General features: G+C 41.0%; 1 protein-coding gene and 1 long non-coding RNA gene across 3 annotated transcripts in view; one reads left to right on the top strand and one right to left on the bottom strand.

Moving 5' to 3' along the window:
* The window catches only part of LOC120981733 (sodium/potassium-transporting ATPase subunit alpha-2), a 31,445-nt gene extending 17,655 nt beyond the window's left edge, over positions 1-13,790 (top strand). Inside the window, exons 7-23 of the mRNA XM_040411420.1 lie at positions 43-160; positions 1,133-1,401; positions 1,497-1,695; positions 1,849-1,958; positions 2,163-2,297; positions 2,508-2,697; positions 2,873-3,048; positions 3,601-3,737; positions 4,095-4,245; positions 4,475-4,643; positions 5,425-5,579; positions 5,988-6,111; positions 9,850-9,995; positions 10,334-10,464; positions 10,767-10,868; positions 11,422-11,513; positions 13,381-13,790. Coding sequence (XP_040267354.1) covers positions 43-160; positions 1,133-1,401; positions 1,497-1,695; positions 1,849-1,958; positions 2,163-2,297; positions 2,508-2,697; positions 2,873-3,048; positions 3,601-3,737; positions 4,095-4,245; positions 4,475-4,643; positions 5,425-5,579; positions 5,988-6,111; positions 9,850-9,995; positions 10,334-10,464; positions 10,767-10,868; positions 11,422-11,513; positions 13,381-13,409 — 2,433 coding nt within the window. The 3' untranslated portion in view covers positions 13,410-13,790. The remainder of the gene's footprint in view (positions 1-42; positions 161-1,132; positions 1,402-1,496; positions 1,696-1,848; positions 1,959-2,162; positions 2,298-2,507; positions 2,698-2,872; positions 3,049-3,600; positions 3,738-4,094; positions 4,246-4,474; positions 4,644-5,424; positions 5,580-5,987; positions 6,112-9,849; positions 9,996-10,333; positions 10,465-10,766; positions 10,869-11,421; positions 11,514-13,380) is intronic.
* The window catches only part of LOC120981771, a 67,804-nt gene that overhangs the window by 16,745 nt on the left and 37,015 nt on the right, over positions 1-14,044 (bottom strand). The gene's annotated exons all lie outside the window — the stretch shown is intronic.

Below are 14,044 nucleotides of genomic sequence, written 5' to 3'. Positions count from 1 at the left end.
CCCTTATCGCAAAAATATTCTGATATTTTGATCTCCCATCAGGTGGACAACTCCTCACTGACTGGAGAATCAGAGCCACAGACTCGCTCCCCAGAATTCACCCATGAAAACCCTCTGGAGACCAGAAATATCTCCTTCTTCTCAACTAACTGTGTGGAAGGTAAGAAGGAAGATGCAGTGGACTTGAGAAAGCAATAAGAAAGTCAGATACTATACTATGTCTCATCTGAAGGGTTAATCACAGTTTTTAGAGACAAACTTCAGAAGGTCGGAAGAGTAGACAGGAAATTGGTGTCCAGAAATATGGTACAGGTGGCATGCACAATATTATTCCATAAAGGGGAATTCTCAACTCAAATACTTATGGCATACCCACAAGAGTTCCATAAATGTCTTATAAATGTGGGTTCCTCCTCTGGTACCTGGCCTGTGAGGCAGCTTCCAGCTGCCAAGTGATTGGAGAGGTGACTACACATGTGCAGGAGTCTCTCTGTTAACTTCTATATGAGTTATGGGAAAAGCCAAATAAGCAAGATACTTCACACCAGCACCATGGAGAGACAGCCATCTTGTTCCTTCTTAATTATAGAAGTGTGGGAACAGACTGTCATCAGAGTAGGACACCTATTATTCTAAAATTTGAGTATTTTTTATATTGTTTCCTCCCCACCAAAGATAGCAAAATATGCATCCAATGATGCCTTAAAGAGGTCTCCACTTTGTTAGAAAGGTCCATAGACGATAACCTGAATACATAGCATCCCCCTGATGAGAGAAACCCCCAGCCATCAGCTATAACCTGTGGCTAAACCTGCCAAAAAAGTGGTCAGTTTTCCTGCAGTGCCTCCACAGAGGAAATTAAGCATCACACAATACCCATTGCATGACAAAACAGGTCCTTAAGCACTCTCCACTTTGTCCAAAAGATGAGGATCCTGAAGACAGGACCCATTTCTCTATAAAATCAATAGTAGGGTTCATAAAAATTAGTTTTCTAAAGTGGACAACCATTTTAAGAACAGGACACTTCCTGCTTGTTAGGCGTCATGCTAAAGTGTCATGTGACTCCTTTTACTCACAGAGGGGAGGACCATATGTGGCTAAAACCTTATATCTCCCTCGTTGTTTGTAGGGACAGCTCGTGGTATTGTCATTTCTACAGGAGACCGCACCGTGATGGGCCGTATTGCCACCCTGGCTTCAGGCCTGGAAGTAGGCCGCACACCTATTGCCATGGAGATAGAGCACTTCATTCATATAATCACGGGAGTGGCCGTCTTCCTCGGTATCTCGTTTTTCGTCCTTTCCCTCATCCTTGGATACTCTTGGCTGGAAGCCGTGATATTTCTCATTGGTATCATAGTAGCCAACGTGCCTGAGGGTCTTCTGGCCACAGTCACGGTGGGGTGTAGGCATGTTTAACCTCTATTAGTTAACATGTATAAGAAATAATAATCAAAAATGAATTTTCGGTATCTTCTATGGCTTCCCCATAGGTGTGCTTAACCTTGACAGCGAAGAGAATGGCTCGTAAGAATTGTCTTGTAAAGAACCTTGAAGCTGTAGAAACTCTGGGGTCCACATCAACCATCTGCTCTGATAAGACGGGAACATTGACACAGAACCGAATGACTGTTGCTCATATGTGGTTTGACAACCAAATTCACGAGGCGGACACCACCGAGGACCAGTCAGGTTTGACATGATACATGGCTGATGAGTGTTTGACCAGTAGATCACATAGCACATGGGCACCACCAGGGTCATTTACAACGTAGGAAATGTGCCACAAATAGACTGTATGGTCCCAGTATACGTGATCTAATTAATGCTTGTCTCATATTTTAGGGACAACATTTGATAAACGATCTCTCACTTGGACTGCACTGTCTCGGATTGCTGGACTCTGTAACCGCGCCGTCTTTAAAGTGGGCCAGGAAAATATTCCTATCTCCAAGGTGAGTAATTAAGAGAAGGAACCCTGCTCACTTAGATGGATTGCTAATCTACTAACTAGTGGCATGTTGTTACTATATATATAATAAGACAGATATGATATAGATACAAGATAGATGATAGATAGATATGAGATAGATAGATAGATAGATAGATTCTTAAAAGGACATGCTCAGAATGAACCTTTTCATATTATCTATATTTAGAGGGAAACAGCAGGAGACGCCTCAGAATCAGCTCTTCTGAAGTGCATCGAGCTTTCCTGTGGCTCAGTAAGAACGATGAGGGACAAGAACCCTAAAGTGGCTGAGATCCCATTTAATTCGACAAATAAATATCAGGTGAGTAAATGACACAACCAGATATTAGAAGGCTAGACATCATCTACATCAAAGATAGATCTAAGATGTGGTAACATGTTGAGGACTCTATAGGCCAAACCTCCAAGGAAGGCAAAAGTCCTCATAGAGTGAAAACTGTACTCATCAACTTTTCTCCTTGAAGAATTATGATGTTCGAAAACAATTTATTATACTTTCTTCCTTCCTCAGTTATCTTTTCATGAATGTGAAGACAGTCCTGATAGTTATATGATGGTCATGAAGGGAGCACCAGAAAGAATTCTTGATCGCTGCTCTTCTATTATGATGCATGGTCAGGAACAACCTCTGGATGAAGAGATGAAAGAAGCCTTCCAAAATGCATACTTTGAACTGGGAGGACTGGGCGAAAGGGTCTTGGGTAGACATCTTTGATTTTAATATATTCCAGATGGGGCAAGGTCATTCCAGTGATTTGCCCCATCAGCTCCACCACCACATTACAATAAAAAGTGTTGCCTTTCTGCCACTGGTCAATACAGTCTTTACCAGGGTGAGGTTAGGAAATTGGCCATTGTATGACTTATTTCTTCCAGGTTTCTGCCATTCCCATCTGCCCGCTGAGACGTTCCCGCGTGGATTCAAGTTTGACACTGATGAAATTAACTTCCCAATCACCAACCTGTGCTTCGTAGGACTCATTTCTATGATAGATCCACCCAGGGCTGCTGTTCCTGATGCTGTTGGCAAGTGTCGCAGTGCTGGCATCAAGGTAAATTTCCATGTTGGAGAGCGCCAGTAGTGAAAAGAAAAAGTATATAAAATATAGGGCTCAGTTGAGGGGACCAGCGGTACAGCTGGTAGCATACTCATTGGCAGTGTAGGATAGGCCAACCTATAGAGTAGAAGTATGTGAAGGCAGAGGAGAACTCACCTTTTGGCTTAAAACACAGGCAAAATGAGTCAGATATTGTATTTCTCTCAGATTGACGAAAAAGTCTTCATTCAATCAAGGAAAATAGACTTTCGGAATGACTGCTCTGAGGAAGGGATCAATAAGAACTCTGAAATGCATCAAAACTGGACTTTAGTCAAAGTTTTTATGTAATCATGATTGTATGATGACAATTGGGAAGTGTTTTGGAGTCGAAACAACCTTCTTTTCGGACTAGGCAATCTCCTTGAAAAGAGACGCAACCATGATGAAGTGAAGACCTTGTGTCCTGTTCTATGGTCTTTTGAGGTTGAACTTAGGTGACCTTAACTGAATGAGTTCACTTTAGAAGCAATATCTCAAATATGTGTTCATGGTCATATCTTTCAGGTCATCATGGTAACCGGAGACCATCCCATTACTGCCAAAGCAATCTCCAAAGGTGTAGGTATTATCTCCGAGGGGAATGAGACTGTGGAGGACATTGCGGCTCGGCTTAACATCCCAGTGAGCCACGTCAATCCCAGGTGAGTCTTAGTTTTACATGAATTAGTCACAGATGACACTGAAGAGTCTGTTTAGGGTTACATTATATAAAGTCACAGTGTTTTCTGCCCCCTTTTCCGGTAAAGAGTCGATAATGCATCTATCCTAGGAAATCTGTACTTCTTACTAGAAATGCCCCATTGATGCCAGTTTCTTCAAAGGATTGGCAGACAATGCTCACATATTTTGATTAAATGTACTGGGTGTAAGGTATTGTTATGTGCTATCAGCCACACCTGTAAGCCACAAGAGTCATATCAAGTGGCTTATGTGTAATCATACCAAGGACGATATTTAGACGATATCTGCTCAATAACCAACTTCCTCCATCTTGCCAGGGAAGCCAAAGCATGTGTCATCCATGGCTCTGACCTGAAGGACATGACCTCAGAACAGTTGGACGACATACTGAAGAACCATACAGAGATCGTGTTTGCCCGGACATCACCACAACAGAAGCTCATCATCGTGGAGGGTTGTCAGAGACAGGTACAGTTTATGGCAGTGCTGAAGTAGGGGAATCTTGATTAGAGTTACTTTTTTGGGGAACTGGCCTTCACAATGATGAGGGTCAGACATTTGTGTCAGTAGATATCATTTCCCAACATCAGTGGTGCCTCACAGACTGCCTCATAAAGCTTCATTTCTTATGGTACCACCTTATTGACCCCACTTACGATGACACTAGCACCATAACTCAGTGTAATCTCTCTCACAGGGCGCTATAGTTGCTGTGACAGGTGATGGTGTCAATGATTCTCCAGCTCTGAAGAAGGCAGATATCGGGGTGGCCATGGGCATAGCAGGGTCTGATGTCTCCAAGCAAGCGGCAGACATGATCCTCCTGGATGATAACTTTGCTTCCATTGTGACTGGAGTGGAGGAAGGTTTGTAAGAGCCAAGCGTCCTCCCAGCTTATTATTATACATGACAGATTGAATATAATATAACCTATAACTAAGTGGACCACAAATATAGGAAATGCTTCTCGTCAAAGGACTCCATTAGACTTGCTTTCAAACAATATGGTCCCCAGTAGGGGGCAGCCTTGAAGGTTTCTGCTGTAAGCTACTAAAGCCAAGCCAAATGTGAAGGAAGATATCAGTCACGCAAACGTATGTCAATGGCCATGGACATTCTTACAGCTGAAGACATGCGACATAGGGTTGACGGTAGCAGACAGTCATCCCATCCAAGACCTTTCCCCAGCTCGAAAATGCTGGTAACAGGTATCAGCAGACTACATTCACACCCTATAAACATGACTTCTCTTGTTTCTAAAGAGACAGGGCTACAAAGACGTTTGTCATGTGACTTCCTCTGTCATGTGACCTCCTCCCTGTCATGTGACCTCCTCTCTGCATCATGTGACCTACTTTGTGCCATGTGACCTCTCTGCTGAGAGAACACACGGAGGAGAGGGACATATTTCACAAGATGGTGACATAGGTTTACGCTAAAATAAATTTAGGGCAAAATTTGCACTTTTTAGTTCATTGAAACTGCTCAAATGTAAAGGATATGATAGGTTTAATGTAGTCACCCTCAGAAAATCAAACTGTGAGGTCACATTAGTGTCCCTTTAAATAATTTCACGCCAAAAATAATGACTTTTTGTGATGCATTTATATAATATTTACTTATTGAAATTTTTTTTTTCCTTTTTAGGCCGCCTGATTTTTGACAACTTGAAAAAATCCATTGCTTACACTCTGACCAGTAACATCCCGGAGATCACGCCATTTTTATTCTTCATCATCGCTAATATCCCTCTTCCTTTGGGCACAGTCACCATTTTGTGTATTGATCTGGGCACAGACATGGTGCGTACATCTACTGTCTAGCCAAGGGGTCAGTAACCTGTGGTGGGCCAGCTGTTGTCAAACTACGACTCCCAACGTGCACACTTGTTTGGCTGTTCTTGCAACTCCCATAGCATTAATGGAGCATGCTGGGAGTGAAGGAGGTTGCTGACCCCTGCTCCAGCTGTATTGTGTAATGTGAGACTTTATTTCCTATCTTATGATATAATTTGACATATTATTTGCAGTTTGTGGACTCCATTGACTTATTGCGGCATGAGGTTCAGTGAGGATGGTGCCTCATCAAAATCATTTATAGGCTGTGCTCTACCAAGTATAATCTCCACCTTTAAGATGGCTTCCGTCCCATAGTGGATATCATCCTACAGACAGACAATTTTTTTAAAATGTGTATTCTCCCTGATTCAGGTACCTGCCATCTCACTGGCCTATGAAGCTGCAGAGAGTGACATAATGAAGAGACAACCCAGGAACCCACGGACGGATAAACTGGTGAACGAGCGTCTTATCAGCATGGCATACGGGCAGATTGGTGGGTCCAGGTCTTACATTTTAAAATGCAGAATGCAGTACCATTTATGACCAGTGGGTGGAGATGAAGAACCTTTTGATATGCTAAAATGTCCCTTGTTGTCTCTGCTGAATACCACAGAGGTCTCAGAGAGGGAATAATCGAGCTGTATTTCAGTTCCTCGATTTCACGAGGCCATTCAGAAGGTGCAGCCTTCACGAGCCATTCTAGCTGAACGTTATCAGTGAAAAAGCTGGCCGATTGATAGCTTCCCTTTAAATCACTTCTAATATTGTTTCAGGCGTGATTTCCCTTTAAGTAGCGCTTCCAAGTCTGTGACATGTGAAGGCTTCTGGTCTCCAGGTCTTGGATTCTGCTTGTTCTTCTCCCGCATCAATGACTCTGCACAGTGCACACCGCTCTGTTATTTATTCATTACTGCTGAACTGACTTTCATTATTTAATTAGCCTGCCTCTGAATTGGAAGAAAATAAAATAGGGCAATTTGTTTCCAGGTCTGAGCTGCAGAGATTAATTGCTCTGTTTGGAAAGTGAAATGACAGATTACGGCGGTGCAGTTATGCGCCGAGCTACGCTGTTCTGTGGAGCGCCAGGAATAAAAAGATCAGTCTGTCTGCGTGTAATGCACGGGACAGGTAATTGACAAGGCTTTCTTTGTATCTCCTCAAGATGAATGTAGATCCAGCAGTTAATTACACCAGAGTCCACAGACAATGCAGAAAACTAGGTTAGACCTTGCCTGCTGGGACAGAGGAGCTTCCAACCTAGAACCTGACTGATGGCCAGACACAACACTAGAGGACATCCATGAGTATTTACAAAATGGCAGGGTCATGGGCACGGCAGGCCTTATGTCTGATGTTCCAATGCTACACCACGTCATACAGTGTTCAGATGACCAGGCCATACAGTATCTAATTATAAGCACCATACAGAAAGGCAGGTAGTGTTCGGGAACCCCAGGAAATTCTTACCTCAGGAGACCACAACAAAACAAATTCAGACCCCAGACCTTTAAATATATTAAGACTCAAGACTAGACCTGTAAATAAATTCAGACCCCAGACCAGACCCCTAAATTAATCCAGACCCCAGACCAGACCCCTCAATTACTTTAGACGCCAAACCCCCAAACCTATTCTGATGCCATACTGCAAAACTAATTCCGACCCCAGACCTCTAAATTTATTCAGACACTAGAACAGACCCATAAATGAATTCAGACCTCAGACCAGACCCCTAAATTAATTCAGACCCCAGACCAGACCCTTCAATGACTTTAGACTCCAAACCCCAAACCAATTCTGACGTCATACTGCAAAACTAATTCCGACCCCAGACCTCTAAATTTATTCAGACACTAGAACAGACCCATAAATGAATTCAGACCTCAGACCAGACCCCAGATCAGACCCCTTAATTACTTTAAACACCAAACCCCCAAACCAATTCTGACGTCATACTGCAAAACTAATTTTAACCCCAGACCTATACATTTATTCAGACACTAGAACAGACCCATAAATGAATTCAGACCTCAGACCAGACCCCTAAATTAATCCAGACCCCAGACCAGACCCCTCAATTACTTTAGACTCCAAACCAATTCTGACGTCATACTGCAAAACTAATTCCGACCCCAGACCTCTAAATTTATTCAGACACTAGAACAGACCCATAAATTAATTCAGACCTCAGACCAGACCCCTAAATTAATTCAGACCCCAGACCAGACCCCTCAATGACTTTAGACTCCAAACCCCCAAACCAATTCTGACGTCATACTGCAAAACAAATTCCAACCCCAGACCTCTAAATTTATTCAGACACTAGAACAGACCCATAAATTAATTCAGACCTCAGACCAGACCCCTAAATTAATTCAGACCCCAGACCAGACCCCTCAATTACTTTAAACACCAAACTCCCAAACCAATTCTGACGCCATACTGCAAAACAAATTCCAACCCCAGACCTCTAAATTTATTCAGACACTAGAATAGACCCATAAATGAATTCAGACCTGAGACCAGACCCCTCTATTAATCCAGACCCCAGACCAGACCCCTCAATTACTTTAGACACCAAACCCCCAAACCAATTCTGATGTCATACTGCAAAACTAATTTTAACCCCAGACCTATAAATTTATTCAGACACTAGAACAGACCCATAAATGAATTCAGACCACAGACCAGACCCCTCAATCACTTTAGACTCCAAACCCCAAAACCAATTCAGACCTAAACATCAAACCCGACAATTAATTCAGATGTCAGACCCCAAAACTAATTCAGACCCCTAACTCTATTCAATTGCTACAACAGACCTATAAATGAATTCAGACCCCAGACTAGACCTCTATATGATTCAGGCCCCAGACTACACCCCTGCATTAATTCAGACCCCAGATCAGACCTCTAAATATTTCACACCCCAGACTAGACCTCTGATGACACCTGTAAATTTATTCAGAGAATAGACCAGGCCCTTAGTTCATCAGACCCCAGTCCAGACCCCCTAAACTAATACATACCCCAGATCAGAACTCACATCAGATGGCAGACCACACAACTTTTATGGGGCCCAATGCTGAACAACTTCTTTGCCAAGCAATAAAACAATGTTTTTTCATGTAGTGCCCACAAGGTAGAGCTCAGTGCAAAGAGATCAATGGGAAGTACAAAATTCCTATGCAGTGAGCTCCCCCTAGTGGTGGCTGTAGACAAACAGCTTTTTAATAGAGGAGAAGCATATTCATCAGTGTATTTATACCACTTGTCTGGTGTAAATATATTGAGAAATATGGTGTTTAGAATGAGCGCCACCGTTTTGAAGCATTTGAAGTTTGATTAAATGGTGAGGTGGAGGGCAATGTTTTTATTACAAGGTTTTTTTTTTTAACAAAATTTTCTTCTGCTTAAAGGAAAAAATGTAAGTTTTGGTATGGGGCCCTGTGAGATCTGTATAAGCCCCTGATCAGATCCCAGCAGTCAGACTAACCCCTTAATGACTTGAAATCTCAGATCATATACCTTAATTGAGACCCCTGAATTAATATGACCCCTAAAAAGCTAAAAGCAGGCATTTGCTTACCCCTCCTTGTTCTCCTCAACTTCTCCTGTCTTCAGGTCTCTGGCCGACTCACAGTTCCTAAAGCCAGTTTGATGTCCTGATGATAGGCTGCTAACCAGTCCAGAACCACAGACAGTGTCCAGAACACTGGTTGGGAAATGCTGCAGTATGGCATGGTGCCCAAATAACGGTGCTATACACTGGACCAGCAACACTTCTGTACAGAGGAATAGATAACAATGCTGTACAATGCTCTACAAAGATAGTACATCGTACAGCGCCACATAAAACCTATATAATGTCTAACTAATACTTCTGTACAGATGCTACCAAGATTCATGGTGGTCGTATGCCTCATGTGCCAGGAAAACCCCTAAGATCCACCATAGCTCTATGGATTAAACTCTATATATCTATACACTTTAAAGGGTTGTTTTCTCGGGACAACTCCTTCTCATGATTATAAACTGAGGTACAAGAGAAGAAACAGAATCTGCCGTTGACGACCTGAGGTCCAGAAAATCAGGATGGAAACCACTTCTTAATGGGGAATGATACCTTTTGTATCTATTGAATGAATTTTTCAATGAAATGAAAGAACTGGAAATAGCTTCTGCTCCAGCCTTCAGACTGTGTAAACGTCTGGACATATTGTCTCTCCAGGTATGATCCAGGCCCTTGGTGGGTTCTTCACCTACTTTGTAATCCTGGCGGAGAATGGTTTCTTGCCCTGTCAGTTGCTGGGCATACGTTTGGACTGGGACGATCGGTCAAATAACGCCGTAGAAGACAGTTATGGACAAGAATGGGTAAGTGAAACTGTTCACCTTATCCTTGTCCGTGTGAGCGGACCTAGACTGATACCTTTAGCTAGGACATAAGTAGTCTGAAGCACTGCTGAATCCCTGTGAGAAGTCTTGTGAGATGTACCTTCTTATGACGTCAGCCTGTAGGTGGCTTCCTACTCCTCTCAGCAGACTGCATCAGGTGAGGGTCCCAGATAAATCAACTACCGGTAGTCATCTTCATACCCCTATGTTACCACTACATATACTGGTTTTAAGATCTCCTGGTGTACTATAGGTCTTAGGTTGTTCATTATCCGTACTGTGATGTCTAACATCAAACGCTTGGTTATTCTTGCCAGACCTACGAGCAGCGGAAAGTGGTGGAGTTCACCTGTCACACAGCGTTCTTCGCCAGCATCGTAGTCGTCCAATGGGCTGACCTGATCATCTGTAAAACCAGAAGGAACTCTGTCTTCCAGCAAGGCATGAAGTAAGGAGCTCTTGGTGGAATCACAACATTCAGGTGCCAATAATTATTAGTAATCTTGGGTTGTGGTCCAAAAGTGTCAGGATGATGGAGACATTAAATACAGAGGTTCCTCATCAAGACAGTCTTTTACACTTTCAACATGGGACTTCCCAAAAAGTACCCCAACCTTCTGTCCTGCCTGGGGTGAGGACAATGCCAAGGAGTCCTATCATGGGTCACGTCAACCTCCTGTATTCACATCTCTGGTCTTAAAGGAACATTTCTGAGCTATCCTACCAATGCAATGTTGTCTGTCTCTTCAGGAACAGGATTCTGATATTTGGTCTCCTGGAGGAGACGGCGCTGGCCGCATTCCTGTCCTACTGTCCTGGAATGGATGTTGCCCTCCGAATGTATCCACTGAAGTGAGCATAGCAATCATGCAGTAACAGCCGCTGCTTTCTGTTATCAGCCATGTTCTAACACCATAGTCACTGACATTAATATGTGATTACCAGTCTCACCCATCATGCATCACATTTAGAGGATAGACAGTCATAAATCATACGTTATCCCAGTGCCGTTAATAGTAGTTAATCCAAAGAGTTTGCCATTAGATTATAAAGCCATAAAAATCATGACTTCATATCTGTGCTTGTTTAATCTGATTTATGTGTGCTGGTTTTATACTGGCGGTATGTAGCATGTCCAGCAGATGGTGCTAGCAGCATAACTTTTTCTCAAGCACAAAAATTTTAATACTCATAGACAATACTATACTATAGTCCTGACGCAGAAGCCAAAATTCAATATGGTTCAATATAAGCAAATAGCACCAAAAAGTGATTTAAAACATCTATACAGAATCACTTCCCAGTATTTTTTTTAAATCACTGGTGTTCAAAGCTCGATGGCCTTCACTAATGTGTCCGGTTATTACTGATGGAAGGGTTATGATTGACTTTTCCTGTTTCACAGGGTGACATGGTGGTTCTGTGCCTTCCCGTACAGTCTGCTCATATTTCTATATGATGAGGTCCGCAAACTGATCTTACGCCGTGATCCTGGAGGTGAGAAAACTGAGGCACAGCAAAACATGATGGTAACGGACCACATACGCTGATAATAGTACTGCCCCCTGTCTACCAGAATATAAGTACTATAATACTGCTCCTATGTACAAGAATATAACTACTATAATACTGCTCCTATGTACAAGAATATAACTACTATAATACTGCTCCTATGTACAAGAATATAACTACTATAATACTGCTCCTATGTACAAGAATATAACTACTATAATACTGCCTCTATGTACAAGAATATAACTACTATAATACTGCCTCCTATGTATAAGAATATAACTACTATAATACTGCCCCTATGTACAAGAATATAACTACTATAATACTGCTCCTATGTACATGAATATAACTACGATAATACTGCTCCTATGTACAGGAATATAACTACTATAATACTGCTCCTATGTACAAGAATATAACTACTATAATACTGCTCCTATGTACAAGAATATAACTACTATAATACTGCCTCCTATATACAAGAATATAACTACTATAATACTGCTCCTATGTACAAGGATATAACTACTATAATACTGCTCCTATGTACAAGAATATAACTACTATAATACTGCTCCTATATACAAGAATATAACTACTATAATACTGCTCCTATGTACAAGAATATAACTACAATAATACTGCTCCTATGTACAAGAAAATAACTACTATAATACTGCCTCCTATGTACAAGAATATAACTACTATAATACTGCTCCTATGTACAAGAATATAACTACTATAATACTGCTCCTATATACAGGAATATAACTACTATAATACTGCTCCTATGTACAAGAATATAACTACTATAATACTGCTCCTATGTACAAGAATATAACTACTATAATACTGCTCCTATGTATAAGAATATAACTGCTATAATACTGCTCCTATGTATAAGAATATAACTACTATAATACTGCTCCTATGTACAAGACTATAACTACTATAATACTGCTCCTATGTACAAGAATATAACTACTATAATACTGCTCCTATGTACAAGAATATAACTACTATAATACTGCTCCTATGTACAAGAATATAACTACTATAATACTGCTCCTATGTACAAGAATATAACTACTATAATACTGCTCCTATGTACAATAATATAACTACTATAATACTGCCCCCTATGTACTAGAATATAACTACTATAATACTGCCCCTATATACAAGAATATAACTACTATAATACTGCTCCTATGTACTAGAATATAACTACTATAATACTGCTCTTATGTACAAGAATATAACTACTATAATACTGCTCCTATATACAAGAATATAACTACTATAATACTGCCTGCTATGTACAAGAATATAACTACTATAATACTGCCTCCTATGTACAAGAATATAACTACTATAATACTGCTCCTATATACAAGAATATAACTACTATAATACTGCCTCCTATGTACAAGAATATAACTACTATAATACTGCCTCCTATGTACAAGAATATAACTACTATAATACTGCTCCTATGTACAAGAATATAACTACTATAATACTGCTCCTATGTACAAGAATATAACTACTATAATACTACTATAATACTGCCTCCTAGGACAAATCTTAATGGGGACATTATTCCAAAGAAAAATCTTTCCACTGAAAGTCAAACAGAAATTTTAGAAAATGGCCAAATTCTTTTCACACGATTGTCGGCTAATAGGATAGTTCATTGTTAATTTTTATGATGGTTTCGGTTGAAATTGTCCATTTCGATTAACTGTAGACTAATGGGTATGGCCAATTTAAGGTGCTCTTTTTGGTCATAAATGGTGAATCTGATCTTTATGTTACCTACATCTAATTGTCTTCTTTTTACTTTCAGGATGGGTGGAGAAGGAGTCATACTACTAAAGACTTACTGCTAGAAGAAGATGCCATGCTGGAAGGCTACATATGCTGTAGACATACTGAGACAATGATATCCACTTTATATACTTATGGTGGGGGTGTTTTTTTTAATACCATGTAGATGCTTGAGACTTGTACTCTGGTCACCACCCCAGCCATGGAAATTAATGTTACATTCATATGTAGTTCTAGCAAAAACTGGCAGATAGGTATAGCGGAAGCCACACTATTAACCCCTGTGTCACTAACCACAGTGCCCACAGTGGGCTCCTGACAGCTCCTCCGAGTTGACCTGTACTGTGATCCTCCTATTCTTCCTGTTCTGCCAAGGTGTATCAAACATATGTACTTCTCCTAAACTTTATAAAACATATATGTTCATAAAATTCAGTCACTCGTTGTCCGTGTCAGTATCTCAAATATAGCTAAAACCCTGTATTTAAAAGGATACTCCACTTCTGAACATCAGATTATAGGCTGAGCCTACATACAGATACATTGCATCTTCCTGAGAATTCTGAGGGTTGACATTTGGAATCTGTCAACATTGTGATGACAGACACACCCCTATCAGCTTAGCTGAGATCCCACAAAATATCTCCTAGTGAATATCATTGTTTGAGGTTCATAGTCATCCG

The sequence above is a fragment of the Bufo bufo genome, chromosome 11 (assembly GCF_905171765.1).
Source record: "Bufo bufo chromosome 11, aBufBuf1.1, whole genome shotgun sequence".
Classification (NCBI taxonomy): Eukaryota; Metazoa; Chordata; class Amphibia; order Anura; family Bufonidae; genus Bufo; species Bufo bufo.
This window is presented reverse-complemented; position numbering and strand designations above follow the sequence as displayed.